The sequence below is a fragment of the Ornithorhynchus anatinus genome, chromosome 14, assembly GCF_004115215.2.
Source record: "Ornithorhynchus anatinus isolate Pmale09 chromosome 14, mOrnAna1.pri.v4, whole genome shotgun sequence".
In the NCBI taxonomy this organism is placed as follows: domain Eukaryota; kingdom Metazoa; phylum Chordata; class Mammalia; order Monotremata; family Ornithorhynchidae; genus Ornithorhynchus; species Ornithorhynchus anatinus.
The window spans coordinates 46,413,188-46,440,560 of NC_041741.1; the positions used below are offsets into that span (position 1 = coordinate 46,413,188).

General features: G+C 50.3%; 2 protein-coding genes across 4 annotated transcripts in view; both read left to right on the top strand.

Annotated features, from left to right (window-relative positions):
• Positions 1 to 2,837: 2,837 nt before the first annotated feature.
• On the top strand, positions 2,838 to 19,574 carry ADSL (adenylosuccinate lyase). Its single transcript, XM_029079291.2, has 13 exons — positions 2,838 to 3,036; positions 8,969 to 9,172; positions 10,142 to 10,186; positions 11,074 to 11,153; positions 13,239 to 13,410; positions 14,534 to 14,580; positions 15,608 to 15,698; positions 16,032 to 16,101; positions 16,218 to 16,365; positions 16,499 to 16,589; positions 17,338 to 17,427; positions 18,842 to 19,018; positions 19,409 to 19,574. The coding sequence occupies exons 1-13, from the start codon at positions 2,881 to 2,883 to the stop codon at positions 19,493 to 19,495; spliced, it is 1,458 nt and encodes a 485-aa protein (XP_028935124.1). The 5' UTR covers positions 2,838 to 2,880; the 3' UTR covers positions 19,496 to 19,574.
• A 5,858-nt stretch (positions 19,575 to 25,432) lies between these two features.
• Positions 25,433 to 27,373, top strand: part of SGSM3 (small G protein signaling modulator 3) — a 37,925-nt gene continuing 35,984 nt past the window's right edge. For 2 of the 3 annotated variants that reach the window (XM_029079285.2, XM_029079286.2), the window contains exon 1: positions 25,433 to 25,528. In XM_029079285.2, coding sequence (XP_028935118.1) covers positions 25,448 to 25,528 — 81 coding nt within the window. In that variant the 5' untranslated portion in view covers positions 25,433 to 25,447. The remainder of the gene's footprint in view (positions 25,529 to 27,373) is intronic. The other variant, XM_029079288.2, reaches the window with a different exon arrangement.

Below are 27,373 nucleotides of genomic sequence, written 5' to 3' on the forward strand. Positions count from 1 at the left end.
TTATTTGTACCATTCGATAAAGGAGCAGAATCCAAGAGAGTGGAGGAGGTAAGTGGTGGAAAAATGGAATGGCCTTCCACCAAAAAGTATACAGAAAATACTTCGGGTAGAAATCCCATGGATTTTTGTTTTACTCTTAAAAAAAAAAAAACCCAACAGAAGAGACCGAAAATCATCTTTTGGAATGTGCTGGAGAAAGTAATGTTAATAAGATATTGTGTGTTTAGTCTGCCAAGTGCAAAGGTAAAGACAAGCCCTCATTTTCCCCTTACTCCATTTCCCTTTTGCATTGCCTAGGCAATTGACTCTGAATCCCTAACTAGCTATGCATCCCCCAAGCAAAATCACATGGCCAAGAGGCCTTCCCCTATTAAGCCCTCTTTTCCCCTACTCCCTCTCCCAATCGATGAGGTAGGAGGAACAGATATACATTTGAGGAAAGTGACATGCCCACATAAGAGACCAGTGGATGGAGTGGAGACAAACACGGATCTCCTGACTCGCAAAGCTCTTTCTGCCAGACATAACGCATGATGTTTGTCGTGTGAGACATATTAGAAGCATTGTAGCTCAGTGGAAAGAGCAGGGACTTGGGAGTCAGAGGTCGTGGATTCTCCTGCCAGCTCTGCAACTTGTCAGCTGTGTGACTTTGGGCAAATCACTTAACTTCTCTGTGCCTCAGTTACCTCATCTGTAAACTGGGGGTGAAGACTGTGAGCCCCATGTGGGACAGTCTGATTACCTTGTGTCCCCCCAGTGCTTAGAACAGTGCTTGGCATATAATAAGCGCTTAACAAATGCCGTAATTCTAATTATTATTATTATGTGGTTTACCCTGTGTGCGGCATGCCCGTTTTCCTCCAGAGTTTCTGGTGATCTACGCAAAGGCCTCATTATAATCAAAAAAGCACTTGCTGACTTCCTTTTGATATTCTCTTGTCTTTTCAAAAATCCAACAGACATTGGCAATAGTAATAATAATTATGATATTTAAGTGCTTATTTTGTGCCAGGCACTGTACTAAGCGCTGGGGCGGAAACAAGCAAATTGGGTCAGACACAGTCCCTGTCCCAAGTGTCCTGTCCTGGAACGCCCTCCCTCCTCACCTCCGCCAAACTCTCTTTCCCTCTTCAAAGCCCTACTGAGAGTTCACCTCCTCCAAGAGGCCTTCCCAGACTGAACCCTCCCCTTTCCCTCTGCTCCCCCACCCCTGCTCTTTCCCCTTCCCCTCCCCTCAGCACTGTGCTCATCTGTATATATTATTTGTTACCCTATTTATTTTGTTAATGAGGTGTATCTCTCCTTGATTCCATTTATCTTGATGATGTCTTGTTTTCTTCTGTTCTGTTTTGCTCCACTGTCTGTCTCCCCTGTTTAGACTCTGAGCCCATCATTGGGTAGGGATGGTCTCTATCTGTTGCCGAATTTGCCATTCCAAGCGCTTAGTCCAATGCTCTGCACACAGTAAGTGCTCAATAAATACAATTGAATGAATGAATAAATACGAATGAACTAATGAATGAATAAATACGAATGAATGAACAAATGAGTGAATGAACGAATGAATAACTACGAATGAATAAATACAAATGACTGAATCAGCATGGCTCACTGGAAAGAGCCCGGGCTTGGGAGTCAGAGGTCATGGGTTCTAATTCCAGCTCCACTGCTTGTCAGCTGTGTGACTCTGGACAAGTCACTTAACTTCTCCGTCCTTCAGTTCCCTCATCTATTAAATGGGGATGAAGACTGTGAGCCCCACGGGGGACAACCTGGTGACCTTGTATCCCCCCCAGCGCTTAGAACAGTGCTCGGCCCCTAGTAAGCGCTTAACAAATACCAACATTATTCTTAGTATTTCTAAAAATGAGGATGAAGCTCGTGAACCCCACGGGGGCCAACCTAGTGACTTTCTATCTCCCCCAGTGCTTAGAACATGAGAAGTACCATGGCTCAGCGGAAAGAGCATGGACTTAGGAGTCAAAGGTCATGGGTTCTAATCCTGACTCCGCCATCTGTCAGCTGTGTGACTTTGGGCAAGCCACTAAACTTCTCGGGGCCTCAGTTGCCTCATCTGTAAAATGAGGATTAAGATTGTGAGCCCCACGAGGGACAACCTGATGACCCTGTATCTCCCCCAGCGCTCTGCACACAGTAAGCAGCGTGACTCAGTGGAAAGAGCCCGGGCTTGGGAGTCAGAGGTCATGGGTTCGAATCCCCGCTCTGCCCCTTGTCAGCTGTGTGACTGTGGGCAAGTCACTTCACTTCTGTGCCTCAGTTACCTCATCTGTAAAATGGGGATTAAGACTGTGAGCCTCACTTGGGACAACCTGATTATCCTGTATCTCCCCCAGCGCTTAGAACAGTGCCCTGCACATAGTCAGTGCTTAACAAATACCAACATTATTATTATTAAAATGGGGATGAAGACTGTGAGCCTCACGTGGGGCAACCTGATGACCCTGTATCTCCCTCAGCGCGTAGAGCAGTGCTCTGCACATAGTCAGCGCTTAACAACTACCAACATGATTACTGCTATTGAATGAATGAACTGAGGGAGAGGAGGCCGAGGGCCCGCGCGGGCTCGGCCGGGCGCATGCGCGGCGGCGGCGGCGGTGTTGGGCCCGGGCGGGCCCGGCTGTGCGCATGCGCGGAGGCGACGGCATTGGACCAGGGCGGGCCGGGCCGTGCGCATGCGCGGCGGCCTCGTGTCTGGGCGGGCCGTGCGCATGCGCGGCGGCGGCCGCCTCGTTGTGCCTGGGCGGGCCGGTCCGTGCGCATGCGCGGCGGCGGCGGCGGCCTCGTTGTGCCTGGGCGGGCGGACCGGGCCTTGCGCATGCGCGGCGGCTTCGTGGGGCCTGGGCGAGCGGGAAGCCCAAGATGGCGGCCGAAGATGTGGGCGCGGCGGCGGAGGCCTCGTACCGCAGCCCTCTGGCCTCCCGCTACGCCAGCCCCGCCATGTGCCGCCTCTTCAGCGACCAGAACAAGTTCCGAACGTGGCGGAAGCTCTGGTGCTGCCTGGCCGAGGCGCAGAAGGTAGGGCCCGCCCTCCCTTCCCCCTCCTCGAGGAGGGCCCTGCCCGCCTCACAACAAGAACGGAAGACGATCGCCCTAAAAATAATTAATGATTAAATCATCGCTAGAATAGCACATAAATATTAATTGACCGTAAAGTAACTCTTCATACTAATAATGTTGGTATTTGTGAAGCACTTACTCTGTGCAGAGCACTGTTGTAAGCGCTGGGGGAGATCCAGGGGCATCAGGTTGGCCCACGTGAGGCTCACAGGCTTCGTCCCCATTTTATTAATAATAATAATGATAACGTTGGTATTTGTGAAGCGCTTCCTATGTGCAGAGCACTGTTCTAAGCGCTGGGGGAGATCCACGGTCATCAGGTTGTCCCACGTGAGGCTCACAGTCTTCATCCCCATTTTACAGATGAGGGAACTGAGGCACAGAGAAGTGATGATAATAATGTTGGTATTTGTTAAGCGCTTACTCTGTGCAGAACACTGTTCTAAGCGCTGGGGGAGATACAGGGTCATCAGGTGGTCCCACGTGAGGCTGCAGTCTTCGTCCCCATTTTACAGATGAGGTCACTGAGGCGCAGAGAAGTGAAGTGACTCGCCCACAGTCACACAGCTGACAAGGGGCAGAGCGGGGATTCGAACCCATGACCTCTGACTCCCAAGCCCGAGCTCTTTCCACTGAGCCACACTGCTTCATAGTGATAATCATGGAAGCCTTGGGGCTTAAGCACGGCCTTGTGAGTCGGGGCGACCTGGCATCTAATTAATAATAATAATGATGGAGAAACAGTGCGACTCAGTGAGAAGAGCCCGGGCTGGGGAATCAGAGGTCGTGGGTTCGAATGCCGGCACTGCCAGCTGTGTGACCCTGGGCAAATCACTTCACGTCTTCAGTGACCTCATCTGGAAAACGGGGATTCAGACTGTGAGCCCCACGTGGGACAATCTGACGACTGTATATCTCCCCCAGCGGTTAGAACAGTGCTGAGCACATAATAAGCGCTTAACAAATACCAACGTTGTTATGATGGCATTTATTAAGCGCTTACTATGTGCAAAGCACTGGTTCTAAGCGCTGGGAGGGGGGGATACAAGGTGATCAGGTTGTCCCACGTGGGGCTCACGCTCTTCATCCCCATTTGACAAGTGAGGGAAGTGAGGTCCAGAGAAGTGAAGTGGCTTGCCCCAAATCACACAGCTGACAAGTAGTGGAGCCGGGATTAGAACCCATGACCTCTGACTCCCATGCCCGGGCTCTTTCCACTGAGCCACAGTGCTTCACTAAATAATTTAAGCGCTTATTATATGCCACGCAATGTTCTAAGTGCTGGGGTAGATGCAAGGTAATCGGGTTGTCCCACGTGAGGCTCCCAGGCTTCATCCCCATTTGACAGATGAGGTAACGGAGGCCCAGAGAAGTGAAGTGACTTGACCAGAGTCACACAGCTGACAAGAGGCGGAGTCAGAATTAGAACCCATGACTTCTGACTCTCAAGCCCGGGCTCTTTCCACTGAGCCATGGTATTTCCTGACTACTTCTTTTGTTTTGCTGTCTCCTCCCTTCTAAAAAAAAAACAAATGGCATTTGTTAAGTGCTTACTATGTGCACAGCACTGTTCTAAGCGTTGAAGAGGATATAATAATGTTGGTATTTGTTAAGCACTATGTGTAAAGCACTGTTCTAAGCGCTGGAGTGGATATAGTAATAATATTGGTATTTGTTAAGCGCTTACTATGTGCAAAGCACTGTTCTAAGCACTGGAGAGGATATAGTAATAATGTTGGTATTTGTTGAGCGCTTACTATTTGTAAAGCACTGTTTTAAGCGCTGTGGGAGATACAGGGTCATCAAGTTGTCCCACATGGGACTCACAGGCTTCATCCCCATTTTACAAACGCAGTAACTGAGGCACAGAGCAGTGAAGAGACTTGCCCAAAGTCACACAGCCGACAAGCGGCTGAATCAGGCTATGAACCCATGACCTCTGACTCCCAAGTCTGAGCTGTTTCCTCTGAGCCATGCTGCTTCTCTAGATTTGTGAGGCCGTTGGGGGCAGGGTTGGTCTCTCTGTTGCCGGATTGTACCTTCCAAGCGCTTAGTCCAGTGCTCTGCACATAGTAAGCGCTCAATAAATACCATTGAATGACTGAATGAATAATTCCAGCCCCGCCCCTTCTCTGCTGGGTGACCTTGGGCAAGCTGCTCCACTTCTCTAGGCCCCAGTTACCTCCTCCGTAAAATGGGGAATAAAAATGATAATTAGGGCATTTGTTAAGCACTTACTATGCGCTAAGCATTGGGGGAGATAAGAGGTAATCAGGATGTCCCAAGTAGGCCTCACAGACTTCATCCCCATTTTACAGATGAGGGCACTGAGGCCCAGAGAAGTGACTTGCCCAAAGTCATGCAGTTGACAAAAGGCAGAAGGAGGATTGTGAGACTGGGAGCCCCACGGGGTACGACCTGATTACCTTGTATCTACCCCAGCGCTTTGAACAGTGCTTAGCATAGAGTAAGCGCTTAAATGCTGTAATAAATATAATAATGGTACTTGCTAATAATAGTACTAGAGAAGCAGCATGGTTTAGTGGAAAGAGGACGAGCTTGGGAGTAGGAGGATGTGGGTTCTAATCCTGGCTCCACCACTTGTCTGCGGTGTGACCTTAGGCAAGTCACTTCATTTCTCGGGGCCTCAGTTACCTGAACAGGAAAATGGGGATTAAGACTGTGAGCCCTTCATGGGACAACCTCACTACCTTGCAGCTTCCCCTTCACATAGAACAGTGGTTGGCACATAGTAAGTGCTAATAATAATAATGTACTAGCTAATGTTAATGATAATGGTACTTGCTAAGTGCTTACTATGTGCCAAGCACTGTTCTAAGCACTGGGGGAGATACGAGGTAAGCAGGTTGGACACAGTCTCTGTCCCACATGGGACTCACACTTTTAGTCCCCATTTTACAGATGAGGGAACTGAGGCCCAGAGAAGTGAAGCGACTTGCCCAAAGTCACACAGCAGGCATGAGGCGGACTCGGGATTAGAACCCAGGTCCTCTGACTCCCAGGCCTGTGCTCTGTTGACTAAGCCACGTTGCTGAGAGGCCTCTCTGATTGCCTGTCCTGAAGGAGGCCTTTTATCCCTTGGATAGTCCTAAACTGAGCTTTCTGTGTGGAGGGGAAGAGGAACAGCTTTCGAAAACTCTCCCATCCCATCTCCCTCCACACTCCCACCCACGTGCTGGCAAGCAGAGGGCCTGGCAAGCCTTCTGATACTGAATGGCAATTTTTAGCTACATGTTCCCATTCCTGAGGGGTTACAGTCCTGTCGGAAGGAGGGAAGGTGGAGACTGCCATGTCTAGCACCTGCTACTTTTCAATCTTTTTCTGCCAGTGAAGGTTAAATCCAAGGGGAAATGTCCCCTCCTCTGTCTTTCCCCACTGGGGACTTAAACTCTTTGGAGGGATGGAGGGTGGGTAAAGTAAAGGAAAAACCTATTTTGGACTGGGGGGATAGTAATAATTGGCCTAGGAGTGGAAATTTTCTAATAGTGGTAATTGCAATGAATAATAATTGTGTTCGTTGAGCTCTTATTCTATGCCGAGCACTGTACTAAAGGCTGGAGTAGATAGAAGATAATCAAGCCAGACACAAGCCCAGTCCTACCTGGCGCTTCTAGCCTGAGGGGAACAAGTATTAAATTCCCATTTTTGTTAAGAGCTTACTGTGTGCCCAACATCACGCTAAGATCTGGGGTAGGTACAGTGCAAAAAATTCTAGGGATTTTTCCACCCTATTAAATTTCTGTACCTTATTTCAATCCACATCGCCCAACCCACTACACTGCATAGCAGCTCCAAGAAATGTAGTCATTCTCCAAGAAATGCGTGCGCGTGGTGGAAATCTCTGAGAAATGATTTGTGGTTCTTAAAAGCGACAGCAATGAGAGCACAATGATAGTTTCTCCCCTCCCCTCCAGTTGCCAGGGGAGCTGAAGAAAGGACAAGGCGTCTCAATCAGGGGTGTGAGGCGAGGAGAACAGAAGTCCAGGGGGTACTTAGAGGCCAGGTGTTCTATAAATGTGATTTAATAATTCATTCGTAGAGAAGCTTTTCAGAGAAATGGTTAAGCAGTCTGAGAAATCGACCTCGGAGAGAGAAAATTGTCTGGGGTGGGGACTTGAATTATGGATAGGCTGCCACCTGCTGTTTTCAGTGGAGGACATTATCCCCCTACGGCTTGTCGGCAGTTGAAGTCATCAATAGTATTTACTTAGCGCTTACCGTGAGCGGAGCACTGTACTAAGCGCTTGGGAGAATACACTATAACAGAGTTGGTAGACAAGTTCGCTGCCCACAACAAATTGAAGTTCTGACAGCACTTCTTTCTTCTTCTGGTGTCAGAGAGCCGAAGGGAAATTTTAATCCCTCCCTAGCTCTGGTACTTACGTTAGTACTTTTCTCTTCAGGCCTCGCTTGTCTTGGGGCAATGGACGTCGGTGCTCAGATTGACTTTTCTCAGTGAAGGATACAAAAAGGCTCTCCACTTAGTCCTTTGCACTGTCTGAAATGTTACTCTTCACCTCCTCCCTCCTCTCCCCCCAACCCAGTCCTCCTCCTGACTTTCCCATCTCAGCCAGTAAAACTACCATCTTCTCTGTCCCAGAATCCTGCAATCTTGGTGTCAGCCGTGATTCTTAACTATTGTCCAGCCTCCTGTTGGATCCTGCCAGTTCTTTGGCACAACATCTCTGGGGTCTTCCTCTTCCTTTCCCCCTAAACCTGGATTGAAGCTCTGGTCTTGCCACTCCTAGACTATTTCATCCTCCTTTCTGGTCCTCCAACCTCTTATCCTGGACGGTAGATGGACGTGAAGCATCGCTCAGCCCCCATCTCATCATCATCAAAGGTATTTATTGAGTGTTTACTGTGTGCAGAGCACTGTACTAAGCATTTGGGAGTACAGTACATTCCTGAATTCCTGTGCCTCTCTGCATCATTCATTTCAAGGCTCTCCAGTCTCGGGCTCCACTGTACCTGTTTGCTTTCTTCAACTTGCCTTCTTTGCTCCTCCCAAGCCAATCGTCTAGCGCTCCACCTCCATTCCCTCCCTCACGTTGTTCCCCCTGGTTTAGAGCGCCCTCCCCACATAAGACAGACCACAGCTCTCCCCACAATGATTTTAGGAAAGCCCTCCTAAAATCTGACTGTTTTTTAATGGTGTTTATTAGGCGCTTACTTAGTATGCCAGGCCCTGTACTAATGGTACATACAAGCTAATCAGGTTAGACACAGTCCATGTCCCACCTGGGTCTTCCAGTCTTAATCCCCATTTTTCAGATGAAGGAACTGAGACTCAGAGGAAGTGAAGTGACTTGCCCAAGGTCACACAGCAGGCAAGTAGCAGAGCCGGGGTTAGAACCTTAGTCCTTCTGACTTCCAGGCCAGTGCTCTATCAACTAGGGCACACCGCTCCTCCAACAAACCTTGCCGAGTTAATTTTCCAGCACCCCGAGCTATATCATCCCTCTTGCGAACTCTAGCACTTTTATAAATGTGTATTCAACCATTTCCTTGGACCACTCTAGTTGTACATTTGTTTTATAAGCTCCTTATAGGTAGAGAAGATGTCATTTGGTTATTCTCTACTTAGCCAGTGCCTTGTACTGTTAGTAGTAAGTCAGCTACCTTTCCAGTTGCAATTCACTCCTGATTCCTGGTCCATAACAAAAGTGTGAGGTTAAACACTGCAGTATAGTATAAGGGCCAGAAATGGGAAATGAGGACTTTCACTGAAATATCAGCCAGCATAAGAAACATGCACTCTTAGCTTGCCCCAAGGGAAGGGTAGGGGAAATGTGAGTGATAAATGTAAAACCTCTTTTGAGGAGCTTTTAACAGTGAACCATCATGACTGGGTTGTCTTGTCCTGCAGGAGCTCGGACTGCCGATTACGGATGAACAGCTTGAGGAGATGAAATCAAATGTGGACAAAATTGACTTCAAGACGGCGGCCAAGGAGGAGAAACGGCTTCGGCACGACGTGATGGCCCACGTACACACTTTTGCCCTCTGCTGCCCCAAAGCTGCCAGCATCATCCATCTCGGGGCCACATCCTGCTTCGTCGGTGATAACACGGTACAGTCCCCTGGCGCTTGCTTTACCCTAGTCAGGAACCCTGCCAGACCTTGCCTACAGCAAAAAATTCTTTAATAATAATAATAATAAACAATTACGGTACTCAGGTGCTTACTGTCTACCAAGCACTGTTCTAAGCTCTGGGGTAGATATTCATTCAGTTGTATTTATTGAGCATTTACTCTGCGCAGAGCACGGTACTAAGCTCTTGGAAAGTACAATTCAGCACTAAAGAGAAACAGTCCCTGCCCATAGATAAGTTAATTAGGTTGGACACAGTCCCTGTCGCACATGAGGCTTGCAATCTTCATCCCCATTTTACAGATGAGGTCCAGAGAAGTGAAATGACCAAGCTCACCCAATAGACAAGTGGCAGAGCCGGGATTAGAACCCAGGTCCTTCCGACTCCCAGGCCCGTGCTTTATCCAGTAAGCCATGCTGCTGCTTTTGATGTGGAGTTTTGTCTGTTTTTATACCAGGGAATATTGGAGGTTCTTAGGAATAATAACCAAGATGTGATACTTGTAGTGGGCTTCCTATATGTCTTCCAAGCACTGAACCAAATACTGGGGTAGGTAGCAGGCTCTTTGACTGTTCTGGTCTTTTTTTTTTCCTGAGCATGTTAATTTTAAAAAAAAAAACAACAACCACGTCACTGTGAATGAAGAGTGAATACAGAGGCTGAACACTGGTGCTCTTTTTCAAGCGACAGTATTTATTGAGTGCTTACTGTTTGCAGAGCACTGTACTAAATCCTTGGGCAAGTACAGTAGAGTTGGTAGACACATTCCTTGCCCAAACTGAGCTCAAAGTCTAGATATTCTAAATAAGTAAACTACAGATATAGAGGATTCCCTTTAGACAGGGAGAAGTTTATGACAAGTGCTCTGTTTGGAATAAGTGTAAAACAGGAAAACTGTTTGAGACTTAAACCATCTTCCTTTCTCTTTACCCCTCTCCCCATTCCAGGATCTCATAATTTTTCGTGACGCCTTTGATCTGCTTTTGCCCCAGGTAAGGAAATGGAGAAGTTGTGGGGGATTCAAAAACAGCAGTGGGTGGTATAAGCAAGACAGAGGACAAGCTATATGCACACCCAGTGGGGACTGGTCTAAATGATGCATAATTCTCTTTTGCTGACCCCTCAGGCATGGTTAGGATATTACTGTTAGTGGCACCATCATGAAATACAAAGGATGGCAGCATATGTTTGTGGCTACCCCAGAGCGGTTCTCCGGGGTACACAGTCTGTACGTGTGAGAACATTTGCTGTGGTCAGGCAACATGAGTGGCAAAAACATTGGACAGGCTGCGGACAAACAGTCCACCACCCAGCCTTAAATACCTTCTGGTCCCTAAGCAAAGCCTTAATAATAATAATAATAATAATGTTGGTATCTCTTAAGCGCTTACTGTGTGCAGAGCGCTGTTCTAAGCACTGCTGTAGATACAGAGTAATCAGGTTGTCCCACATGAGGCTCACCGTCTTCATCCTCATTTTACAGATGAGAGAGCTGAGGCACAGAGAAGTTAAGTGACTTGCCCACAGTCACACAGCTGCCAAATGGCAGATCTGGGATTCGAATCCACAACCTCTGACTCCCAAGCCCGGGCTCTTTCCACCGAGCCACGCTGCTTCTCAGTCAGGAGATTGAAGCCGCAGAGGGTGACTGCAGCCTTGTGATGCTTTTAGTACATTCATTTTCTAAACTCTGGGTAGATCTGGAGGCTTGACTGGCATAGGTCCAAGCCAGCCTCAACAGAGGCTTGGCACAAATGCGGGACACGCGGGTGTAGAGTGTTTAGCATTACATCCGACTTCCCGTCTCCTAATTGGCAGAACCTCTAGGGTATATAATGTCTCTTTCCTCTTCTCCCAAACACTTTCTTTCTCCCTCTAGCTCGCCAGAGTGATCTCCCGGCTGACCGATTTTGCTCTCAAGTATGCCCAACTTCCCACCTTGGGCTTCACACATTTCCAGTAAGTAACCTGGACGTTATTCTGAGGTTTTGACTCTGAATGAAGTCTGCCCCCAATGGCCGCCCTTTCTTTCAGCAGCTCCCAGGACCTCCAGGCCCCCAGGCTGCTGTCCAAACGAATGAAAACTGCAACCACTTTCTAGAGTGGCAACGGGAAAAAAAATGGCAGTGTGAAGAGTTGCCATTTCTTCAGCCTGGGGGCAAGGATGGACCCATAGGAAGAACCAAGAAAAATGGTTAGTTAGAAAAAATAAATGGAAAGTTAGAAAAACTAAAACTAAAAAAAAAAATCCTCTAATCAGAATGCCAACAGGCTCTACCAACTCAGCGGCTAGTTGGCTTGTGTCGGGGTGGAGGGGGAGGCATTAGCCACAGTGGCAAGTGAGGATTTCAGGGAGCGGGGTCAACTGGCCACTCAAGAAGGTGCCAGGTGCCTGACGAGGTAAAATGGTGGAGGTGAGCTGGCAGCTCATCCCCTCCCCAGCCCAGCCCCATTTGGACAGGGAAGTCACCAGCCCCTGACCTCCTCCCCTCCCCAGAGCACCCGTCCAGGGAATTTTTCTTTTCCAGAGCTGAGTCGAGGTTGGTTCTGGCTTTCCTGCAGCACCGGTGGAAGCATTAGAAAGAGCTGAATGACGGGCGCTCTTGGGGACCCATCAGCTTCCAGAAGGGTTCACAGTTCAGGGGAGAACCAGTCAGCTTCCAGTGATGGGTTTCCAGTTGCGGGGACATGTCAGCTTCCAGTGAAGAGTTCATGTTTCGGCCTGGTTTTTAGGAGGTTCTGGCGAATGGGACTTATTCCTTATGCTGCTTCTCTTCAGTGACAAAGCCGTCGTCTCCCTCTTAGACTGTGAGCCCTTTGTGGGACAGAAACCGAGACTGACGTGATTATCTTAGAGGAGCAGCGTGGCTAAATGAAAAGAACATGGGCTGGAGAGTCAGAGGACATTTGTCCTAATCCCAGCTCCGCCACTTGTCTGCTGTGTGATCTTGGGGAAGGCACTTAACTTCTCTGTGTCTGTTACCTCATCTGTAAAATGGAGCTGAAGACTGTGAGCCCCACCTGGGACCACCTGATTACCTTGTATCTACCCCAGCACTTAGAACAGTGCTTGGCATATAGTAAGTGCTTAACAAATACTGTAATCATTCATTCATTCTATAGTATTTATTGAGCGCTTACTATGTGCAGAGCACTGTACTAAGCGCTTGGAATGTACAAATCGGTAACACATACAGTCCCTGCCTTTTGACGGACTTACAGTCTAATCGGGGGAGACTAACAGACAAGAACAATGGCAATAAATAGAATCTAGGGGAAGAACATCTCATTAAAACAATAGCAAATAAATAGAATCAAGGTGATGTACACCTCATTAACAAAATAAATAGGGTAATAAAGATATATACAGTTGAGCGGACGAGTACAGTGCTGAGGGGTTGGGACGGGAGAGGGGGAGGAGCAGAGGGAAAGGGAGGAGAAGAGGGTTTAGCTGCGGAGAAGTAAAAGGGGTGGTAGAGGGAGCAGAGGGAAAAGGGGGGCTCAGTCTGAGAAGACCTCTTGGAGGAGGTGAGCTTTAGGGTTTTGAAGAGGGGAAGAGAATTAGTTTGGCAGAGGTGAGGAGGGAGGGCGTTCCAGGACCGCGGGAGGACGTGGGCCAGGGGTCGACGGGATAGGCGAGAACGGTGGACGGTGAGGAGGTGGGTGGCAGAGGAGCGGAGCGTGCGGGCTGGGCAGTGGAAAGAGATAAAGGGAGGAGAGGTAGGGGGCAAGGGGATGGAGAGCCTTGAAGCCTAGAGTGAGAAATTATTACCACCTTCGGGCCTAGTACAGTGCATGGAACATACTTAGCAAATATCATAATCATTAGGGTTATTATTTTATACCTGCACCCTTCTTGAAGCCCAGAATAGCCCGATCATCTGGGGAAGCAGCATTCTGTAGTGGAAAGAGCATGGGCCTGGGAATAAGGACCTGAGCTTTTCTCAAGGAGGTTGGAGGTTTTCATTATCAGGAAAAGGTGTGCAGTGTTTGTGAGATGAGTTGGCTTGGTTCTCCATCGTTGCCGGTATTTGTTGCTTTCAGGCCCGCTCAGCTGACCACTGTGGGGAAACGCTGCAGCCTTTGGATCCAGGATCTCTGCATGGACTTAGAGAACCTGAAGCGAGTCCGGGATGACCTGCGTTTCCGGGGGGTGAAGGGTACCACTGGCACTCAAGCTAGTTTCCTGCAACTCTTTGAGGGCGATCACCAGAAGGTAATCAAACAAGCTGCCCCTGCCCATTTCAAAGGAAGCCCCGAATGGAAGCTAAAATTGACTCCATTACAGCCGTTCCCGGAAGACCAGGCGTTGTGTGGAGGGAGCAGTGTGGCCTAGGGGAAAGGGCCTGAAAGTCCCGGCTTCACCTTCTGCCTGATGGATGACCTTGAGCAAGTCACTTCACTTCCTTGGGCTTCAGTTCCCTCATCTGTAAAATGGGGATCTAATGCCTGTTCTCCTTCCTGCTTAGACAATGAACCCAATGTGGGACAGTGATGTACTCAACCTGATTCCTTGGCCTATAGTATTAGCTTAGCGGATGCCACTGTTGATGATGATGATGTAGGTGAGGATTATTATTAACGAGGAGTGAGGCAAGGCATTTAAAGTCACAGCGGTGGGAGTACGGGCTGGCTTTCCCCTATCCCCTCCCAGAGCCATGCCGACGGTGCTGCTGGTGGTCAACTGACTGGCAGAGGGTGGTATTTATTAAGTGCCCAGCGCTGTGCCAGGCACTGTGCTAAATACCCATCTAGATGCAAGGTAATCAGATCCGACACGGTACTCAGTCTAAGAGGGAGAGAACAGGTATCTTATCCTTGTTTTACACGTGAGGGAACTGAGGCACAGGGAAGGTAAGTGACTGGCCCACAGTCATCCAGCAGACCAGTGGTGGAGCAGGTATGCAAACCCAGGTACTCTAGCTCCCGGCCCCATGCTCTTTCTGGTAGAATTATTATTATTAGTCCGCTGTCTGGACCCCACACCATGGCTTTAAACTGGGGCAACCCGGTCCCTCGGCCGTTGTGGAGTCCCTGGTCCAGGGAGAGAAGCTCAGGGCCAGGGAGAAACAAGTGCTTTGAAGTAATTTCAACTGGGCTGGACTCAGCGACCGCTGCCCTCTTCCATGCTCTGTGGCTTGCTTACACCCCGGGGCTACAGGGTTCCAGATAATTCCTGCCGAAGGGACAAGGGAGAAGCCTGGGTTTCAAAGGGGCAGATTGGAAGGAAAAAATGTTTCATGGGAACAAAGATCCTTGAGAATTCAGACTAGCGAGAAAATGCCTCCCTTCGGACTTCCTCCCTCATTTTAACCGGCTCTCGATGTTTTCTCCTCTAGGTGGAAGAACTAGAGAGGAAGGTGGCAGAAAAAGCGGGATTTAAACGGTATGGGCATACACCCTTTCCCTACATGGTTGGGACCGTGTGAGGCTGCCCCTTTTTTGCATCTCCGGATTGTAGCTCATCCCTCTGCTCCTTCCCAGGGTTGGGATTCTCCTGTTCATGGCCCTTCTTCTGGCTTCCTTCATGGCCCTTTGTTCTGGAAGAAGTGTCTCCTCCAGCCCAGATACCCCTTCCCTCCATCCAGTTGATTTTTTTCCGTGATGAATTTCCCAGGCTGCCTCATCACTCTCTGTGTGTGGCTCAGTCTCCCAGATAGCAGCACGCCAGCTCCCAGTCAGTCTCTGAACCCTGTACTAAGCGCTCGGGAGAGGACTGTACAACGGAGACTTCAGAAACGAATTCTGCCCTTGAGCCCTGTAAATAAATATAGATAGATAAAGCCCTTCAAATAAAATATAGACAGAAGTGCTGTGGGGTCGAGGGTGGAGTGAATATCAAGTGCCTAAAGGGGACAGATCCAAGAGCATAGGCGGCACAGAAGGGAGAGGGAGGGTTGGAAATGAGGACTTAGTCTGGGAAGCCCTCTTGGAGGAGGTGTGGTTTTAATAAAGCATTGGAAGTGGGGAGAGGAGTGGTTTGTTGTGTATGAAGGCGGGGGGAGTTTCCTGGCCAGAGTGAGGGTTTGTGCAAGGGATCAGTGGTGAGATTGACAAGATCAAGGTAAGGTGAGTAGGTTGACTTTAGAGGAGCGAAGTGGGAGGACTGGGTTATGAGAGGAAATAAGCAAAGTAAGGTGGAGGTGGGGATCTGATTGATGCTTTGAAGCCAGTGGTAGAGAGTTTCCCTTTGACGCAGAGGTGGATGGGTAACCACCGGAGGTTCTCGAGTAGGGAAATGTGGACTTAACAGTTTTTTAGGAACCGGCCAGCTGGGGGGCCGAGAGTTTCTGCTGCCATTCAAAATGATCCTTTGTTGCTGGTGCTGCCAAGACCATTCTGTCGTACAAGGTTCCAGAAGGGCCCTGTTTTCAAGAGGTTTTTTTTTTTGGACCGCGGGTGTTTGTTTCCAGGGTCTTCCTCGTCACGGGACAGACGTATCCCCGCAAAGTAGATTTCGAGGTGGTGTCTGTGCTCTCCAGTTTGGGGGCATCCGTGCACAAGGTGAGGGGTTTGTGTCCCTGAGCAGAAGGCCACTGGGACCAGATAGTTTTGTTCCAATACCATTAGTGTGGATCAGGCCACTGCTTGTAATTCAGAGCATCGGGTTCATTTGGGGAGGCGTGTCGATTCACATTGCGAGATTCCCCCAGGGGTGGGATAAGGGAGAAGGCCCCAGGCTAGTCTGGTAGCAAAACCACGTGATGGGAAGCAATAAAATCCCATCACTGGGTCCATCCGGTCCACGTTCTGCCTCCGATGGCCACGGGACATTTGGGGGCGTGGGACAACCCCACCTTCTCTCATTCGCTTCATTTGCTTCCTTGTCTTTTCCAGATCTGCACCGACATACGTCTTCTGGCCAGTCTCAAGGAGATCGAGGAGCCCTTTGAGAAAAACCAGATCGGTGAGTGAGACTTCCCCCGCGGTCACCAGCTCAGCAGACCGCCCCCCCCTCGGGGCTCCCAGGGAAGCGCCGAAGCCAGTGGCCGTTCACTGATCCCCGTGTCCTTCCCCGGGCAGGCTCGAGCGCCATGGCCTACAAACGGAACCCCATGCGCGCCGAACGATGCTGCAGCCTGGCACGCCACCTGATGACCCTGGTCATGAACCCCCTGCAGACGGCTTCGGTCCAGTGGTTCGAGCGCACCCTCGACGACAGTGCCAACAGGTCCGCCCCCCGGCCGTCCTCCCTCGGAGGGTCGGGTGGTCCGGGCCGGGAGCGGCCCCGGCTCCCCGCGGCGCGCTCTGGGTCTGAGCGTCCCTCTTGTCTGATCGCGCCTCCTCGGCCGCTTCCCTCTCAGGAGGATCTGTCTGTCCGAGGCTTTCCTCGCCGCGGATACCGTCCTGAACACCCTGCAGAACATCTCTGAAGGACTCGTGGTGTATCCCAAGGTTAGAGAAGCCTGGTGGGAAACGCGTCATCAGGCCAGAGGGGGGCGCTCTCTTCTGCTCTTTAAGCGGGTCGGCACCGGGAAGGTCCAGGAAGTTCTATTGAACACAAGCGATGCTGGGTGCCGTCCTTCACACCCCACTCCTCTTTGTGTCCCGCAGAAGCAAGGGAGGGCCGAGGGGCGTTCAGAGGCAGTAGATTTAAAGAAGAGAGTCACTGAGGCTAAAATAACCGGGAAGGGCTAGTGCTAGAGGATGCTGCGGGAGCCGCTGCAGAGCCTGGCGAACAGGGTGTCGGCAGGGCTGCAAAGTGAGAGCAAAGAGGTAGGGTTTCCGTGCTCCCTGCTGTCAGTTTAGAAAGAGTTCGGGCTTTTGTCCCTGCAGGGGCACGTTACTGCTCAGAGTGAGCATCCTCCAGTCTTCCTGCTTTTTGGGGGGCTTCCGCTCCCCTCCCTCCAGCTCGGTCCCCGATGAATCCTCACCTCTTATCCACGTCCCCCTTTGAGGCGCCTTTTGTATTTTAGTCGTTTCGTTTTCTGCTTGCGTTTTTAGTCGTTTATGTCTGCTCTTATACCTAGTACACATTTCCAGTTTGTCAGCTTGTCTCGCCCATTAGATGGGGAGTTCCTGAAGGGCCGGGGCCACATCTCTCCCTCCGGGCGCAGGTTCCCACGGGCCCAGTTCAGACCCGCGTCGGGTAGGCGCTCTGTAGTCGACGATGATGAAGAGAAGGGTCATGGTCTTCTTGCAGGTGATCGAGCGGCGCATTCGTCACGAGCTGCCTTTCATGGCAACCGAAAACATCATTATGGCCATGGTGAAAGCAGGGGGGAATCGCCAGGTTTGTTTCAACTGCTCTTCCATCGCCCTTTTTCTCCTGTGGTTCCGGCTGTGGGGCGCGTGTGCTGCCTCTGTTCTGCCTGTAGAAAAACCTTTCTTACCTCGAGAAGCAGTATGGCCTGGTGGAAGGAGCCCAAGCCTGGGAATCGGAGGACCTGGGTTCTACACTCTCATCTGCTGTATGGCCTTGAGCAAGTCACTTTGGTTCCGTGTCCCTCAGTTCCCTCATCTGTAAAATGGGAATCGAGACTGTGAGCCCTATGTGGCGTTGAGACTGTATACAACCTGATCGACTTGTATTTAGTATTTAGCAACTTAGTACAGTGCCTGGCACATAGTAAGCGTTTAACAGATATCATTTTAAAAGACCTAAAAGAATAAAACTACCTCCGTTAGCTGTTTTAAGGCTTGCTAAAGGGTTAGAGCAGCTCCAGAATCTCGAGTGGAATTGGGCTTCGTGGGTCAAAGGAACAGTCAGTGCAGTTAGTTTTCCTCAGAGAAGTTAGGAGAATAAAACAGTTCATGGGAAAGTTGAGGACACGGGAGGGTTTGAGGGAATAGAAATGGGGCCAGTACGGCCCTGGGGGATGGAGTCATGAGACCCAGGTTCTTAGGGGCAGCTCTGCCGATATTATTATCAATAATAATAATAATCTAATTTATTGAGCACTTAACTGTGTGCAAAGCACTGTACTTAGCCCTTGGGCAAGTGCAATATAACAGGAACATTCCCTGCCCGCAACGAGCTTACAGTCTACAGGGTTAGACAGACATTAATAAAAAGATAAATTATAGCTGTATACATATGTGCTGTAGGAAAGGGAGGGAGCACCAATGAAGGAACAAGTATGAGCGGCGCAGAAGGGAGTGGGAGGAGAGGAGGGCTTAATCAGGAAAGGCTTCCTGGAGGAAATGTGCCTTCAATAAGGCTTTGAAGTGGGTGAAAGCAATTTTCTGTCTGATATGAGGAAGGAAGACGTTCCAGGCCAGAGGTAGGATGTGCGTGAGAGGTCGGTGGCGAGACAGATGAGATCGAGGTACAGTGAGAAATGCTAATAGCTTGCTATGTAACTAGGGACTCTGTGCCTCAGTTTCTTAAGTTCCCCCACCTCTTAGATTTTGATCCCTGTATCTGACAGGGAGTGTCTGATCTGATTATTTTGTATCCCAGCATTTAGCACAGTGCTCTAGCACATAGGAGGCACTTAGTAGACACCATCTTCCTTGTTATTACGTTGGGTCCCCGGAACGTTCAGAAGGCATGGGGGAGGTGTTGGCCTGTAACATAATAGTATGTTTTCAGCGGCCCAAGAACCCTAACCTGTGTAGAGCAAAATATTTACCTGGTGGTTGTTAAAGTTGGCACACACCCACTGCGGGCGGCAAGCTGAGGTTGCTGTGGTCTTTCCCCCCAGGATTGCCACGAGAAGATCCGCGTCCTTTCCCAGGAGGCGGCTGCGGTGGTGAAGCAGGAAGGGGGAGACAATGACCTAATAGTCCGCATTCGTTCGGACCCTTACTTCAGCCCCATCCACGCCCATCTGGAGAGTTTACTCGATCCCTCGTCGTTCACTGGCCGAGCAGCGCAACAGGTGATTGTCAGGGCCTCTGGGGGGAAATCTCCCTAGAGCTTCCATCCCTTCACCAGAGGTATTTCCTGGCCTTCCTGAGAAGGGCGCCTGGTGGGTAGCTCGACCCCTCTTGGTGGGTAACAGCCCTCGGGCCGTCCGGTCTCTCTCGCCTGGTGATGTGAGGAGAGGGTAATCAGGAGGATGTGGTAGCTGGGATGTTAGAAGATTCGCCAGTTCTCGGTTGCCCCCAAATACCCTCCACCCAGCACCTTCCTTTTTCTGGTATCTCGGCCTCCTCTCCGGTCTTGCTGGGTCAAAGGGGAACTGCAAGATCTCATGGAAATGGGTTATTTGTGGAAATCGGCGAAGCTCCTTACAGCGTTCCTTTTGCTTCCTCTCTTCTCTGGACAGGTGGTCACATTTGTGAAGGAAGAGGTTGAGCCCCTGCTGGTGCCATACAAAGATGTGCTAAACGTGGAAGCTAAACTGGAGCTTTGAATAATATACTGTATCACACATGGTTATAAAATGTGCCACTGGGAATGCAGTGATAAAGGTCACACTGATTTCAGCAGAGTCTCAGCCTGGGTCCTGGTCTTCTGTCCTCTTGCATCTTCCTGGAGCTCCCATTTCTCCAGCCAACTCCCAGGGCCCTCCGTTCTAACCCCCATCCCGGCAAGCGGGACAGCAGCTTTCTGCCGAGGGTGTATATTTGGAAGAGTTTTGAGGTATGAAAGGTGGGGATCGGGGCGTTGCCTGTAAGGTTAGTATCTACTTCTCAATCACGTAATCAATCGACGGTATGCATTGCGTGTTTCCTGTCTGCAGAGCACAGTACTAAGCACTTGGCAGAGTACAAGACAATAGAGTTGATGAACATAATTCCTGCCCTCAAGGAACTTACAGGCTAGCACGGGAGATGGACATTAAAAGAAATTACGGATAGGAGAAATGGCAGAGTATAAGGACATTGTACATAAGAGCTGTGGGCTCAGGCTGGAGTGAGTATCGAAATGCTTAACAATAATAATAATGTTGGTATTTGTTAAGCGCTTACTATGTGCACAGCACTGTTCTAAGCGCTGGGGTAGATACAGGGTAATCAGGTTGTCCCACATGAGGCTCACAGTCTTAATCCCCATTTTACAGATGAGGTAACTGAGGCACAGAGAAGTGAAGTAAGCACTCAGTAAATGCCACTGGTGTCCAAAAGCAGTTAGGAGTTGCAAATGGACTCAACAACACAGAGTATTCACTCCTACAGCCAAAGGTTGAGGAGTTTAAGCCCAAAGAAATGGAGCATGCCTGTTAAAACTATGTTAGGGTGGAGGTGGGACATACCACCTCAATATACACAGACCAAGCAGCAACAGAAGACTCTTAGGGAGGAAGGTGTCCAAGCTCTTCACTGGGCAGTCACCCCCCCCCCCTTGGTCACCTGACATCACTGTTTAGTTCATGGCCCCTCTCTCTACCAAAACCTTCAATGGTTGCCCAACCACCTCAGCATCAAACAGAAACGCCCTTCCACCGGCATTCAGTCTGCTCTCCTCCTCCTACCTCACTTCACTCATCACCCACTGAAACCCAACCCAAAACTCACTGAACCTTGATCTCACCCATCTTACTGTCAGCCCTCTTGCCCACGTCCTCCCTTGGGCCAGAAACTCCCCATTTTACAGATGAGGTAACCGAAGCACTGAGGCACAGAAGTAGTGATTTGCCCAAGGTCAAACAGCAATTCACCAGGTGGCCAAATGCAAGAATGTACCTTCATGTTTAAGGAGAACTAGGGGTACAACAAAAGAAAACCAAACCTAAACTATGTTTCTTGGCGGCAGGGAATGGGTCTACCAACTTAGGTTATACTCTCCCAAGCACTTTGTACACTGCTCTGCAAAGAGGAAGCGTTCATTAAATACAATTGATTGATTAAAACCAAGAACACCGATGAAATGGTTACTTTGATAACACTGCTCACCTGGTATTTTTTAAGCATTTTCTTTTGGAAGAAGTTTCACCAAAAAACAAAATCCCCTAGTCCTTTCTCCTGCCACTTGTTCCCTTAACAATAAAATCCCCTAGTCTTTTATGCAGAAGTTGAATATTTGCCCTGCTTTCTTTCTCACACTTCAATTTCTTATTTTGGGTTCTACAAATTCCTCAAAAATCTGGATATTGGACGCTTAGTGTCAATCAGTGGTATTGAGTGCTTACTGTCTGCAGAGCACTGTACTAAATACTTGGGTGAGTGCAATATAATGGAGGTGTTAGACACATTTATCGTTCAAGAGTATAAGGAGGGCTGAAGCCGTTCTAAGCTCGTTGGGAATAGGGCAACTCTGTTATATTGTATTCTCCCAAGCACTCGGTACCGTGCTGTGCACACAGTAAGCACTCAATAAATCGGATTGATTGCCCCAAGTCACCCAGCGGGCAAGTGGCGGAGCCAGGATTAGAACTCAGGTCTTCTGACTCTGAGGCCCATGCTCTGTCTACTAGGCCAAACTGGAAGAATGTAGAGGTATTTGCTTCCTGCTTTGCCGTCTCCTCCTCCACCATCTACGTAGTTCTCGGTGGAGCAGGGCCGTCTGGTCCCTCGAGCAGTGTGAGTGCGACCACCCAGCCCCCGGTCTTGTCCACAGGGAGGGTGCCGCCTCCATGAGCCCCACCTTGCCACTCGTGGATGCCCGGGGCTACCTGAGCAGACCTAGGTGGGGCAGACAGCTCCAAGTCCTAGCAACCAGTGAAAAGGAGAATGACTGCGAGAGGTAAAGTGACTCCTCATCCACCCTGTCCCCTCTGACCCCAGGGAATTGGCACCTGGGCCCTCTACAAGCCCCACACAGGGACTCTGGAAATTCAGTATTCACGGGGACAGTGGCTATTTGAACTCTTTCAGAATTACAATAATTATATGGGTTGCATGTGTCTCTCGAAGCAAAAAAGGTAAAATTGAGAAAGGTGTGCGGGATTATAACGGAGCAGGCTAGAAGCTATTTTATTCTGTTTCAGATGCAGTGGCCCTAAGCATTTAGAGATGTCATCCCTTGAACAACAGATTATAAATCCTCTCTGAAGATATTAATTTTTAATAGGACACCTGTGTAGGAGAGTTAGAACAACAATTTCCAGGCAAGTAGCCAAATTCGTACATGGATGTGATCGGACATATGTGGCTGTTAGGTATCACTTTTCCGCTGACAGGCTGAAAAAGGAACCAGGGTGATCATTCAGCTTACCCAACATCTGTCAGGGCCCTGGGCTTGATTTCCAATAGATTTAAATGTTAGTAAAGCCCTAGAAAGCTTCTGCCCGTATTCAGCACATCATTTTTCCCCCATCGGCAGAACGGGGAAGATATTGTCAAATCCTTAATCTTCAAGACTACTTTTACTGTGTACATTAAGTTGATGTCGCCTCTGTAAAATGCCCTAAATTCTTCTCAAATATGAAGTGTTTTGCATGGTAAAATCTGCTGATAAAATTCCCCTCTTTGAACCAGAGAGACTAGTGACAGTTGCTGCCTCCCTCCCCCAGCCAGCTTGCAGTTGTCGGTGAATATTACTTGCGTTCTGCCCCAACTTTATCAGATTTCCCTCACTGAGGTTTGCACAGATCTTGGGATGCCAGTTCTTCCTTTAGAGTATAGCGGTGAATCTGGACCAGAGGGGAAGGGGACAGCAGAGCATCAACAGTCAGAGGAAGAAAGAGAAAGGTGGGTAGATAAAGGTCTTGTGAAATTCTATGCTGTGGTCACCGTTGTGATGTTCTTGCCCTCATCGTGCTCCAAAGTTGGGTCTGTGATGCTTCTTGACCCAGATCTCACGAGCTCAAGTCGTCGCCCCCCCATCCACCCAGGGAGCTTGGGCTATTGCTCTGGTATAGTGGGTGTGGGACTCCTATGAGGCTCCAGAGTGGCCCAGGGGTGCCAATTTTGGAGCTGAAACTCCAAGGGTGAATGGTGGTCTGGCTATCCCTAGAAAACCCTCAACTCCAAATTTAAATTTAAGATGCTGCCGTTTCCCCCCTGCTATTCAGAAAATGGAGGATGGAAAAGTGTTGCTGTTAAAAAAAAATATATTGCAATATATGCAAAATAAGTGGGTTGAAGAAATAAGCCCAAGATACCCAATTTCGGTCATTTTCTGCCGTCCTCGGAAGCCTTGCCCCTGACCTGGGAGGAAGGAGACATTAACAGCTACCTCGGCTGGAAATAATAGTTTCGGGCCCAGCTGGAGATCCTTTAGGGCAATTGCCCCCATGGAGTGGGCGCCCAGTGGGATAATCTCTATTACCCTGCCTTCTTTTGACTGGGATTTAGAGCTGACACAGGTGTTCCATCCGGTCCCTTTTCATGGCCCATTTCATCGGCGTCAGTCGGTTTAAAGTTTCTGGAAAGGCACCAGCCTCCAGGTATAGCATCCCTCTTCCCTGCGGCTATTCAGGCTATTCCCTACTGAAAGCTCACCCTCCTCCAGGAGGCCTTCCCAAACTGAGCCCCCCTTTTCCTCTGCTCCTCCTCCCCTCCCCCATCGCCCCTCCTCCCTCCTTCTCCTCTACCCCCTTTCCCCACCCCACAGCACTTGTGTATATAAGTGCATATTTATTATTTTATTCTATTTTATTAATGATTTGTTCATATCTATAATTTTATTTATATTGACACTATTGATGCCTGTCTACTTGTTCTATTTTGTTTGTCTCCCCGCTTCTAGACTGTGAGCCCGTTGTTGGGTGGGGATTATCTCTATCTGTTGCCAAACTGTACTTTCCAAGCGCTTAATACAGTGCTCTGCACACGGTAAGCGCTCAATGAATACGATTGAATGAATACGTGGCATAGTGGCAAGAGCTGGGTCTTGGGGGTCAGAGATGGTGGGTTCTAATCCCCGCTCCCCCTGTCAGCTGTGTGACTTTGGGCAAGTCACTTGACTTCTCTCTGCCTCAGTTACCTCATCTGTAAAATGGGGGGTGAAGACTGTGAGCCCCACATGAGGCAACCTGATTACCTTGTATCTACCCCAGTGCTTAGAACGGTGCTAGGCACATAGTAAATGCTTACCAAATGCCATCATCATCATTGTTATTATATTCAGGGGTTAAGGTCTGCACTGGGTGGCAAGTATCCCTGGGGGGCTGGTCGGGACACCTCCTCCTCAGGATAAACCTGTTGTTGGGTAGGAATTGTCTCTTATCTGTTGCCAAATTGCACATTCCAAGCGCTTAGTACAGTGCTCTGTGCACGGTAAGCTCTCAACAAACACTACTGAATGAACATGCCCCGATCCTTTCTCCCAGTCTGTCATCTGCCGAATTATACATCCCAAGCGCTTAGTACAGTGCTCTGCACACAGTAAGCGCTCAGTAAACACGATTGAATAATAGTGTCGGTATTTGTTAAGCGCTTACTACGTGCAGTGCACTGTTCTAAGCGCTGGGGTAGACACAGGGTCATCAGGTTGTCCCCCTTGGGCCTCACAGTCTTAATCCCCATTTTCCAGATGAGGTCACTGAGGCCCAGAGAAGCGACGTGACTTGCCCACAGTCACACAGCTGACAAGAGGCAGAGCATAGATTCGAACCCATGACCTCTGACTCCCCAGCCCGGGCTCTTTCCACCGAGCCACGCTGCTTCTCTGAATGAAGAAATGTGCCCCGATCCTTTCTCCCCGTCCATCATCTCCCGGATTGAACATCCCAAGGGCCGAGCACAGTGCTCCGCACACAGTAAGCGCTCATTGAACACCGTTGAGTGAATCCGCAGCAGCGCAAAGCCGCTCTGCGGGGCCCCGCGGCGCCCTCCGGCCTTGTGGCGCATGCGCGGCTCGGAATCGACTACGACTCCCAGCGTGCGCCGCACGGGAAAGACTACGACCCCCAGCGTGCCCCGCAGCTTCTTCCAGCGCATGCGCGGCTCGGGAAAGACTACGGCCCCCAGCGTGCCCCGCGGCTCCGCCGCGCCCTCCGGCCTTCCGGCGCATGCGCGGCTCAGAATCGACTACGACTTCCAGCGTTCCCTACGACCCCCAGCGTGCCCCGCAGCGCCCTCCGGCCTTCCGGCGCATGCGCGGCTCGGAGTCGACCACGACTCCCAGCGTGCGCCGCAGGGGAAAGACTACGACCCCCAGCGTGCCCCGCAGCGCCCTCCGGCCTTCCGGCGCATGCGCGGCTCGGAGTCGACCACGACTCCCAGCGTGCGCCGCAGGGGAAAGACTACGACCCCCAGCGTGCCCCGCAGCGCCCTCCGGCCTTCCGGCGCATGCGCGGCTCGGAGTCGCCCACGACTCCCAGCGTGCGCCGCAGGGGAGAGACTACGACCCCCAGCGTGCCCCGCGGCTCCGGCCTTCCGGCGCATGCGCGGCTCGGAGTCGCCTACGACTCCCAGCGTGCGCCGCAGGGGAGAGACTACGACCCCCAGCGTGCCCCGCGGCGCCGGCCTTCCGGCGCATGCGTGGTGGGGGGGGCGGGCGGTTGAACGCTGACGGGGTCGGAGCCGAGGCGGCGGGGAAGGAGGAGCGGCGGAGGCAGGTGAGGCCCGGAGGGACGGAGGCCAAAGCGGGGGCCGCCGCCTCCTCCTCCCCCAAACCCCTGCGGGAGGACGGCCACGCTCACCCCCCCGATGCGCACCTCCCGCCATCATTCCATCCCTTACCCACTGCGCGCTTACTCTCCGCAGAGCGCTCAGCGAAGCGCTTCATAATCCCCCTATGACACACACACCCACTCATCAGGTGGGGCTCGCAGCCTTCACCCCCCCCCCCCTTTTTTTGCAAATAATCATATATATTCTCTCTAAAATATAGAATAATGCACTATATCCTAGAGAATAATAATGGGAGTATTTATTAAGCGCTTATTAGGGTATTTATTAAGCGCTGGGGGGGATAGACGGTCACCAGGTGGGCCCCCGGGGGGGCTCCCAGGCTTCACCTCCTTTTTTTGCAAATAATAATAATTAATGATGGTATTAAGCGCTCACTAGGGGCCGAGCACTGTTCTAAGCGCCGGGGGGGGGAGATCCAGGGTCAGCAGGTTGTCCCCCGTGGGGCTCCCAGGCTTCATCTCCATTTTTGCAAATAATAATTAATGTGGGTATTTAAGGGCTTACTAGGGGCCGAGCACTGTTCTAAGCGCTGGGGGAGATAGAAGGTCATCAGGTTGCCCCACGTGGGGCTCCCAGGCTTCATTCCCCCTTTAATAATAATCATTTTGGTATTTGTTAAGCGCTTACTATGTGCAGAGCACTGTTCTAAGCGCTGGGGAGATAGAAGGACATCAGGTTGGCCCACGTGGGGCTCCCAAACTTTGTCTCCATTTAATAATAATAATAATAATAATCATGTTGGTATTTGTTAAGCGCTTACCATGTGCAGAGCACTGTTCTAAGCGCTGGGGAGATAGGACATCAGGTTGGCCCACGTGGGGCTCCCAGGCTTCATCCCCCTTTAATAATAATCCGGGCTTTGGAGTCAGGGCTCATGAGTTCGAATCCCAGCTCTGCCACTTGTCGGCTGTGTGACTGTGGGCAAGTCACTTCACTTCTCTGTGCCTCAGTTCCCTCATCTGTAAAATGGGGATTAAGACTGTGAGCCCCACTTGGGACAACCTGATTCCCCTATGTCTACCCCAGCGCTTAGAACAGTGCTCGGCACATAGTAAGCGCTTAACAAATACCAACATGATTATAACCGCTTAGAACAGTGCTCGGCACATAGTAAGCGCTTAACAAATACCAACATGATTATAATAATTATAATTATCATGTTGGTATTTGTTAAGCGCTTACTATGTGCCGAGCACTGTTCTAAGCGCTGGGGAGATAGGACATCAGGTTGGCCCACGTGGGACTCCCAGACGTCATCCTCCTTTAATAGTAATAATGTGGGTATTTGTTAAGGGCTTACTAGGGGCCGAGCACTGTTCTAAGCGCTGGGGAGGTGGAGTTACAAGGTCATGAGATGGTCCCCCATGGTCCCCCATGGGGCTGACAGGCTTCAGACCCATTTTAATAATAATAATGATGGTATTTAAGTGCTTACTAGGGGCCGAGCACTGTTCTAAGCGCTGGGGTGGATACAAGGTAATCAGGTGGTCCCCTGTGGGGGTCCCAGCCTTCATCCCCGTTTTTGCAAATAATAATATTAATGTTGGCGTTTGTTAAGCGCTTACTAGGGGCCGAGCACTGTTGTAAGCGCTGGGGGGTGGATACAGGGTCATGAGGTTGGCCCCCTTGGGGCTCAGAGTCTTCATCCCCATTTGAAAGCTGAGGGACCTAAGGCTCAGAGAAGTGAAGTGAAGGTCCCACAGCAGACAGGTGGCAGAGGCGGGATTAGAACCCACGACCTCTGACTCCCAAGCCCGGGCTCTTTCCAC

Coding starts and splice junctions, on each gene's coding strand:
- ADSL (XM_029079291.2), top strand. CDS start 2,881: ATGGCGGCCGAAGATGTGGGCGCGGCGGCGGAGGCCTCGTACCGCAGC. Junction 10,187..11,073: donor TTGATCTGCTTTTGCCCCAG/GTAAGGAAATGG, acceptor TTCTCCCTCTAG/CTCGCCAGAGTGATCTCCCG. Junction 16,366..16,498: donor CTCGACGACAGTGCCAACAG/GTCCGCCCCCCG, acceptor CTTCCCTCTCAG/GAGGATCTGTCTGTCCGAGG.